Raw genomic sequence first — 8,508 nt, forward strand, 5'->3', positions numbered from 1 at the left:
AGAGTTGTCTTCAGCTGTAACAAGAGGGCAGAAGGCAGTCCAGCACAGTGGCTGAGCTAGCCGTGGTCATTGGGCACTGACAGCCTGGCACTGTGTCAATCCATAACCATAGATGGTTAGTGCAGACATTTGAGCATAGTGGCTAATCTGACACATGGGTAGGTCGGTGCCATGGGCAGTCCTGGCCTAATCTAGAGCTGGCAATAGCCTTTGCATTGCGTAGAGTCACTAACACTTAGAATGTGGGCTAGAGTTCCCACCCACACAGCATACCCGCCAGTTATTATTCAGGCCTGTCTGTCTGCCTCAAGGCAGGGCCTCTGCACCCCATGAGGGCCAAGCATCAGGAGTGCTCAGTGAGTGAGAGGTTCAGTGAGGTCAGGGCCCTGAAGCCCTCAGTACTTCCATGATTCAGCTTCGTCAGGGTGCCCCATGTCATGCGAAGGCCCAGGCCTTCCTCGTGCCTCCCATTTAGTTTCCGAGAGATCAGGATCTGCCTGGGTCCAGTCTGTCGCCTTCCAGCACAGACAACACAGATTCCTCTCCTGTCTGGATAGCTCCTATCATCCCATAGATGGTTGCCTTTGACTTGCTGTGGATACCAGTCCAGTCATCACAGGATAATGTGATCCAGGAAAGCTTGGCGACTGTGCAGGAACCTCCTGGAGCCTGTGTGCTCACAAGGGAGCTGTGGGCCGCAGGGATTTTCACACTGGGCTGTTGTATTAGTGGGAAGGACCCCTCCCCCTCACCCCACGTTACTTTCAAGCTTTCTGAAGTCCTGGCTTCCCTGCTCCCTGGTCTCTATCCAGCTTGGCTCTCTGCCTCTACATATCTAATCGCTAACCCTACTTGGGTTTCTAAATTGCTTCATTATTGTTATTGTTTAAGTGCTTAGTATATATACTACAGTGGAGTTTTATTTCTCTGGTACAGATCAGGAAACTGAGGCTCATGGACGTTCATTAATTTGCCCCAGGTACAGAGCTAGTTGGGGGCAGTACTGACTCTGAGGCTCCTCCCTGGCTGTGGAAGTTGTTCACACTGCCTCTAGCTTTAGGGAGACCTTTACTTCATCTTCATGGTAGATAGAAAACTGAAGCAGATAATGTGACTTACCCAGCATCGTGCAGCTACTCTGACTCCTAGGCTATTGCTTCTTCTACAGTCATTTCTCCTTTCCTATTAACTCCTATGCCCAGGGCCCCCAAGGAAGTGCTCATGTAGATCCTGCCATTCCGGCACCATTGATCCAATTGTTAACACTTTCACTAATGGTGATTTCCACCAAGAGAAGCTCAGCTCAGTCTCTCTACCACCCTTCATTCACTCATTCACAGGTCAGTTAGAGGAGGCCCACCCTGGCCTAGTCATGGCAGGATGTCCTAGACCAGTGATGGCGAACCTTTTGAGCTCGGCGTGTCAGCATTTTGAAAAACCCTAACTTAACTCTGGTGCCGTGTCACATATAGAAATGTTTTGATATTTGCAACCATAGTAAAACAAAGATGTATATTTTTGATACTTATTTTATATATTTAAATGCCATTTAACAAAGAAAAATCAACCAAAAAAATGAGTTCGCGTGTCACCTTTGTCCTAGACAAAGCTTTATCCAAGAGAAGTTAGCCAGGTTTGAGGACCAGGGAGGGCAGCATCCAGGCAGAGAACAGCAGCAGGTACAAAAGTGTAGAGACAATGTGATGTGCTTGGGAAGAATGAGTATTTTGATGGGAAAATCAAGCTGGAGAGATGGGAAGGTGACAGCAAAAACTTTCGAATAGTAAATAATTATACACCTGGCCTACCCTGACCACCTTGTTTAAAATGGCAACTGCTTTACTTCTTGATTTTCCATAACACCATCTTCTAACCTACTGTGTACTCATTTTCTCTGTCTAGTGTTTATTGTATTATCTCCCCACCACTCAAATGTAAGCTTCCTGAGGGCTTGGGTTTGTTGGCCAATGTATCCCCAGCACCTAGAATGGTACCAGGTAGGCACTCAGCAAGTATTGGTTGCATCACTGAATCTATGCCAGACTTTAGCAGACTCTGGGCTTCAGAATAAAAGGTCCCATCTCTCAAAAGGGTCAGTTTCATGTCAACAGGGTTACAATACGGTATAAAAGAGAATATAATGAGGAGGGCGTCCCTGAGCTGTTCAGGCAATAGGGTGAGTCCTGAGCTGTCTTCTCCCATGGAAGAGGAGGAAATGGGAATGTGCTGGGCAGCCTGTGCTACCATTTCCTAACCCAGCCCCTGTGCCTCCCCAGCTGTCCATGCTGTTCACCGAGGAGTGCGACAAGGTGCGGGACCTGATGCACGTGCACTCGTTCAGCTATGACTTCCACCTGCGCCTCGTGCACCAGCACGTGCTGGGCGCCCACCTGGTGCTGCGGCACGGCTACCACCTCACCACCTTCCTGAGGCACTTCCTGGCCCACCACCCTGATGGGCCCCACTTTGGTCGCAATCACATTTACCAAGGTTGGTTGGTGCCCAAGGGCAAGCCAGTGAAGCTGAAAAAGAACAGGCCACAAAGGTGTGGGCCGATGGGATCACTTCCTAGGGCCAGACTTCGACTTTCTATCCCAGGTTGTTAGTTGCCTCATATCGCTTGGACCCTGCCCCCACGTCTCTGTCTTAACTTCGTCACAGTCTGTTTCATATCAGAGTTTAGATCCTATGTTGTATACCCTGCCCTGCCTGTCCTGAGCCACTCTGTCCCATCTTGATGTTCTACAGGACCTTAGGAGCTCCCCAGAAAAGCAGGGCCAGTCTGCTTGTCAATCAGAGCCTTAGGACCTCCTAATCCCCCAGCCCATCGATCAGTATGTCTATCCCAGGCTCACTGTCTCCTGTAACTTGCCCCTTAGGGACCCTGGAGCTCCCCACACCGCTCATTGCTGCCCACCAGCTGTACAACTACGTGGCTGACCATGCCAGCTCCTACCACATGAAGCCACTGCGGATGGCTCGGCCAGGGGGCCCAGAACATAATGAATACGCCCTGGTGTCAGCATGGCACAGGTATGGAGGAGAGGGGACACCAGCACGTTCTCTGGTGGAGCTGCGGTCAGGACCATCCTTACAGTTGGGAGACCTGTGTTTTCTTGGGCAGAAGGGGTGAGGTTGACTTCATTAGGACCTCAGGCTGACATCTCATCCCCACCGCACAGCTCCGGCTCCTACCTGGACTCTGAGGGGCTTCGTCATCAGGATGACTTTGATGTGTCTCTGCTCGTCTGTCACTGTGCTGCACCCTTTGAGGAGCAAGGAGAGGCTGAGCGGCATGTTCTGCGGTCAGCAGATCCCCTACCTTGAATGTGCCCATTGTCCAGCCTGCCCCCTGCCCTTTCCCTGTTTCCTGCTGTAACCGCCACTCGGGCCCCCTCCCCATTCCAGGCTGAAGTTCTTCGTGGTGCTCACCAGCCAACGAGAGCTCTTTCCCAGACTAACTGCTGACATGCGCAGGTTCCGGAAGCCACCCAGACTTCCCCCTGAGCCAGAGGCTCCTGGGAGCTCCGCTGGTAGCCCTAGGGAGGGCTCAGGGGTTGGTCCGGTGCCTGGCCCAGCTCCTCTGTTCCCTCCGCTGGCTACAGAGGTGGGCGTGGCACGGGCACAACTGGCTCAGCTGGTACGGCTAGCTGGAGGGCACTGCCGCAGGGACACCCTCTGGAAGCGCCTCTTCTTGCTGGAGCCACCAGGGCCTGATCGGCTGCGGCTAGGGGGGCGCTTGGCCCTGGCTGAGCTGGAGGAGCTCCTAGAGGCGGTCCATGCCAAATCCATTGCGGACATTGACCCCCAGCTGGTAAAGAACTGTGGGTTCCAGAGGGGCTGGGATGGACGTTGGGAATTCCATGGGCAGCCAGGGTGGAGGGTGCAGGGTGGCTCTGGGACAGTAGGTCCAGGCCTGTGGACCTCCCCCAGGACTGCTTCCTGTCCATGACGGTCTCCTGGTACCAGAGCCTGATCAAGGTTCTCCTGAGCCGCTTTCCCCAGAGCTGCCGCCACTTCCAGAGCCCAGACTTGGGAACGCAGTACCTGGTGAGTCTCCTTGACCCGCCTCAAAAACAAACCTTTTTTGGCTAGAGATCCTCAGGGCCAAGTTCTGGAACCTTATCGGTGGTTGGTCTTAGAGGCTGCAGTCCAGAAAGGACCTCTTGGGCTTTAAGCCGTCTTATTCTCCCCAAAGTGTGGCCCTCACACCAGCAGCACCAGCAACACCTGGGAGCTTGCCAAAATGCACTCAGGACCCACTCCAGACCCCTGACTGAGAATCCGCCTCTCAGCCAGATCCCCAGGGAACTGTGTGCACTGAAGCTGAGAGCACTGCCAGGGAGGCCAGGGAGAGAAGAGCTGTGGTGATAGGCGCACATACAGGGGGAGTAAAAGGTTAGAGATGAGCCAATGAGAGCAGTGGTCCAGGAAAGGACACTTAAGAGAAGACTTCACAAGAAAAAGTAGGAGTTGGTTCGTGGTGATGGGTCCTGCAACCTGGTACCTGTGGGGAAGATTAGTTTCAAGGTGTTCTGAAGGGACATCGGGGATTGGCACTCAGGAGAGAGATCTGGGCAGCATCTGTATGGACAGGGGGTCCCTGCAGCCCTGGGAGTGGAAGAGATTGCCCAGGGACAGACAGACAGGAGGGGACAGTCCACGGGCAGTCAGAGATATAAAACCTGGGATAGCACAGGAGGCAAGGAGGGGCCTGTCAAGGGTAGAGAACTCCCCGTGGTGGTTGGGCTGCGGTGCCAGCTCTGTGCAGCGCCTCCAGATAGATGACTTCAGGATCCTCCCAGTCAAGCCCCCTCCCCTTCACTCTGATGAGGCTAGACAGGCTGACCAGGGGCCAGTGAGGATGAGGACTGAGATTGCGTTGAAGGTGAGGTTCTAGGTGACGGTGGAGTGAGTGCAGGTGGGTTCGGGTGTGGTGATGGAAGCAGCCCTTCTTCAGACTGGTCCCCCCACGTCCAGGAGGCCCTCAGGAGGGTCTGTGCTTCCTCAGGTGAGACGAACCTCCCTCCCCATCTCATTTTGTCTTCTGCTGCAGGTTGTGTTAAATCAGAAGTTCACTGACTGTTTTGTGCTAGTGTTTCTGGATTCCCACTTGGGAAAGACGGTGAGAACAGGGGGTGTGGGACTCTGTGTCAGCCTGGTGGGAAGCTGTACCCCAAATACTGCACCCGAGCCTGCTGAGGTTGGGATGCCTACCTGCCCTTCTCTCACCAGTGGACCCCCACTGTGTTCCCCAGTCTCTGACAGTGGTTTTCCGAGAGCCCTTCCCAGTACAGCCCCAGGACAGCGAGAGCCCCCCTGCCCAGCTGGTCTCGACCTACCATCACCTTGAGTCTGTCATCAACACGGCCTGTTTCACCCTCTGGACCCGTCTCCTCTGAGGAATGGACCGCTGAATGTCACTGTTCCTCGAATCATGATCTATAAGATTACCCACTTGAAGCAGGACTGACCAGCCCTGTGTGCCCCAGCACAAGCCTGGACACTGAGGGATACCAACCGCTTTGTGCATCTCTCTGCGGGGTCTGTAGCCCCAGCCTGGCAGCAGGGACTACCCTCCCTAAACACTCACAGGGCTCTAGCAGGTCAGGTCACCTCCCTGAGGTTCTCATCTCTCAGGCCCCTGGGCCCTTCCAGAGGGGACTCCTTCCTGCTCACCTGGTGGAGTCCAGGAATTCTTCACCAGGTGGCAAGCGCTCACCTGAGGGCTCCTCTGCCTGAATCCTGCCTCCAAGTCACCCACCTCCCACCTTGAGCTCTCTGGTCCTCTCTACCCACTGAGACATCACTGATGGACATTGCCATTGAGGTAAGACACCTGGGCTCCAATCCCAGCTCTGTCTTTGAAGCACCTGAGCCTGAGCAAGTCCCTTTGCTTCCGACCCCTGGGGTCTCAAATGTACGTGAGGAGATGGACTCAAAGCTCTCCCTTCTCCACAGCAACACTGCAGACTGGAGGACTCAGACGTGAGCTGTGTGTCCCTTCCCAACAGGAGGGAAGCGATCAGAGAAAGCGAAGGGTTAGACACTGTGTGTCCCAATAACATACATGTATGAAAACGTTCAGCAAGTTGTCTTTAATTCCGGAGGATACTCAGGATGCTCAATTCACTGTCTCAGAGAGGCAAGTGGGTGGACTGCAGGACCTCACTGGCCAGCCTGTGAGCGGCCCCGCCTATCCCAGTAGGAACGTAGCCAACTCAAGCCCTCCACTGTGTCTCCTGAGGGGAGAGTGGGGCAGCAGCATCTCAACCCATGAGGAGGAAAACAGCTCCTGTCCAATACCTGTCCCCCAGTTCTCCCGTTCCCAGGGCCAAGCCTGGAGCCTCAGCCCGCCCCTCACCTTGAGGCTGGTACTCGCAGCCTACAAAGCCATTGTAGCCTTCGTCTTCCAGCAGTTGGAATAGATAGGAGAAGTTCAGCTCTCCAGGGCTGCCAGGGTCCCCCCGGCCCGGGACCTGTGCCACCTGCACATGCCCTGGGGACAGATATGGGCAGATGTGAGGCTCAGGCCTGAAGGACAGGTGTGGGGGGGGGGGGGGCGTGTGGAGTGGGAGAACAAAGGAAGCAGCACAGCAGATGAGGAAGGAACAAAGAGAGGGACCCTCTCACCAACGATGGGCAGGAACTCGCGGATGTTTCCTGTCAGATTCCCATCCATGATCTGCCAGTGGAATATGTCCTGGGCAGAGATTACTACAGTCAGAACTGCCTCAGGCCCCACCATGCTTCCCAGTTGGAGAGCATGGGCCCTGAGAAGCACTCCTTTTCTTCACGTACCATTTGTAACTGGAGGTTGGGCCTTCCGACCTTCTGTAAGATGGCTGCCGCTGGAGAGAAAGGGGGGGGGGGGGGCGCGTGACACTCAAGGAGGGCACAAGAATCAAAGGGACAGGAGGCAGCACAGGGCGGGGGTCCTACCCTGCTGGGGCGAATCCAGGAAGTACTGGGGGTCGGTGATGCGGGTGTTAATGGGCTCCAGCAGTCCCACGAGGTTCTCCTAGCACCGTGTCGGATCTGTGAATAGAGCTCTTCCCCCCAGGTTTGGCCTCTATCTTTGTCACTGACCAAGCCCCTCACCAGTCCCTCTGACCTCGGCCAGTGCCCAGCCTTATGCTGGGCTGCTCTCTGCACTGTGCACCCCCCTCCCTGCACTCGGACACGTTCGTGTAAGTATGTGCGTCTGTTTTCACTGTCATCTCACCCGAGCCAAAACCCCGGCTGCGTGCTTCAGGTTCTCCAGAAAAACTGTCTCCATTTCACTCCTGACTGCTGCTCGGTCAGCACCCCGGGGTACTCGGCCGGCCATCAGGTGAATCCTGTGGGGAAAATGGGACCGGAAGGGGCTGTGGAGTCCACCCCAGAGCAGGGCCTTTGCTCCCTCAGCTCCTCTTCCAGCTGCCCTCCTCCCATCCCCCAAAGGTCTCTGGTCCATACCACTTGGCCGTGATGCTCAGGCCTCAGACACACCTGTGTCGGCTTTGGCCCCGCCTTTTCCCACAATCCTGAGGGTCAATCCTCCTGCCTCACAGTCCAGTTCCTCACTTAGCCCCTCCTGTGCTTTCAGCCTCCTTTCCAGTGGCCCTTCTCGGCCTTGAAACATGCTGAAGTCTCCCTTTTTAGACATTTTGACCCAAACCCTTCTTGAGAACTCCATGCTGCTTTGTCTCTATTTCCTGAATGTTTTTTAGCTGCTTCTCGTCTGATTTCTGACCCCACCCCACCCCTACCAATAGCGACCCCTTACTGCCAGTTCCTTCTCAGCCTATTTAGACCCGCAGGATTTGACATTTGATCAGCCCCACTTAGAGCCTTCCACCTCCCATCACCACCTGATCTTCCTCAGCCACATCCAGCCTCTTGAACTTTGCTGAACACACCAGGCCGCCTCTTGCCTCTGGCCACAGCATCCCTGCCTGGAATGCTCCTTACATCAAGCAAATGCCCACTCCTTAAGACCCAGTTCAACATTACACCTGTAGGAAGCTTCCTCTAATCCCAGACAGGTGCCTACTCTGCTCCCACTGCCTCCGCCTCCGTGCATTGACCTGTTCTCAAATGTATCCCTCCTCCGTTTTCTGTTTACTTTGCTATCTCCCAGGTCGGACTGAGCTCCCAGCATGGGATCCCAGCAGGGGAGAAGCATGAAAGAGTTGCCAACTGAGAATGACACACAACAAATATGAAAGGCAATTTACAAAGCACCAGGACTGCAGGGGTGTAGAAGCGCCAGCGCGCTCAGACTTCTGAGGCTCTCTCACAACCTGGCGTCCTCATCCCCCACCCCCAAACACGTGCGGTAGGGTCTTGGGTCTTAGAAGGGGAAGAGGAAAGGGCAGGATACCTGGGACAGCCCAGAGCCTTAGCGTACAGCACCGCCTGCTCCAGCCCCTCGCGGAAGGCCGCCTGCCTCCCGGGAACGGCCCCCAGCCCCATTTCCCCCTTCTCTCGGTCCCCTGCAGAGAGAACGGACCTCAGCGCCCGGCT

At 55.0% G+C, this 8,508-nt stretch overlaps 2 protein-coding genes across 2 annotated transcripts in view; one reads left to right on the forward strand and one right to left on the reverse strand.

The window, feature by feature from the left end:
* The window catches only part of SZT2 (seizure threshold 2 homolog (mouse)), a 54,925-nt gene extending 48,840 nt beyond the window's left edge, over nt 1-6,085 (forward strand). Inside the window, exons 66-72 of the mRNA XM_014539571.1 lie at nt 2,277-2,490; nt 2,880-3,033; nt 3,183-3,305; nt 3,409-3,814; nt 3,934-4,050; nt 5,057-5,125; nt 5,259-6,085. Coding sequence (XP_014395057.1) covers nt 2,277-2,490; nt 2,880-3,033; nt 3,183-3,305; nt 3,409-3,814; nt 3,934-4,050; nt 5,057-5,125; nt 5,259-5,402 — 1,227 coding nt within the window. The 3' untranslated portion in view covers nt 5,403-6,085. The remainder of the gene's footprint in view (nt 1-2,276; nt 2,491-2,879; nt 3,034-3,182; nt 3,306-3,408; nt 3,815-3,933; nt 4,051-5,056; nt 5,126-5,258) is intronic.
* Nucleotides 6,084-8,502, reverse strand: HYI (hydroxypyruvate isomerase (putative)). Its single transcript, XM_005866108.2, has 7 exons — nt 8,366-8,502; nt 7,226-7,340; nt 6,943-7,021; nt 6,802-6,851; nt 6,634-6,703; nt 6,365-6,499; nt 6,084-6,242 (listed from the first exon to the last, which is right to left on the reverse strand). The coding sequence occupies exons 1-7, from the start codon at nt 8,455-8,457 to the stop codon at nt 6,169-6,171; spliced, it is 615 nt and encodes a 204-aa protein (XP_005866170.2). The 5' UTR covers nt 8,458-8,502; the 3' UTR covers nt 6,084-6,168.
* Between the last annotated feature and the right edge of the window lie 6 nt (nt 8,503-8,508).

The sequence above is a fragment of the Myotis brandtii genome, unplaced genomic scaffold (assembly GCF_000412655.1).
Source record: "Myotis brandtii unplaced genomic scaffold, ASM41265v1 scaffold220, whole genome shotgun sequence".
NCBI classification, from domain to species: domain Eukaryota; kingdom Metazoa; phylum Chordata; class Mammalia; order Chiroptera; family Vespertilionidae; genus Myotis; species Myotis brandtii.

Excerpts from the sequence above, each read along its gene's own strand:
- HYI (XM_005866108.2), bottom strand. The coding sequence starts at position 8,457 with ATGGGGCTGGGGGCCGTTCCCGGGAGGCAGGCGGCCTTCCGCGAGGGG. Across the intron at positions 7,022-7,225 it reads CAGCCGGGGTTTTGGCTCGG|GAGAACCTCGTGGGACTGCT; the intron begins GTGAGATGACAG and ends ACACGGTGCTAG. Across the intron at positions 6,500-6,633 it reads CGAGTTCCTGCCCATCGTTG|GGCATGTGCAGGTGGCACAG; the intron begins GTGAGAGGGTCC and ends ATCTGTCCCCAG.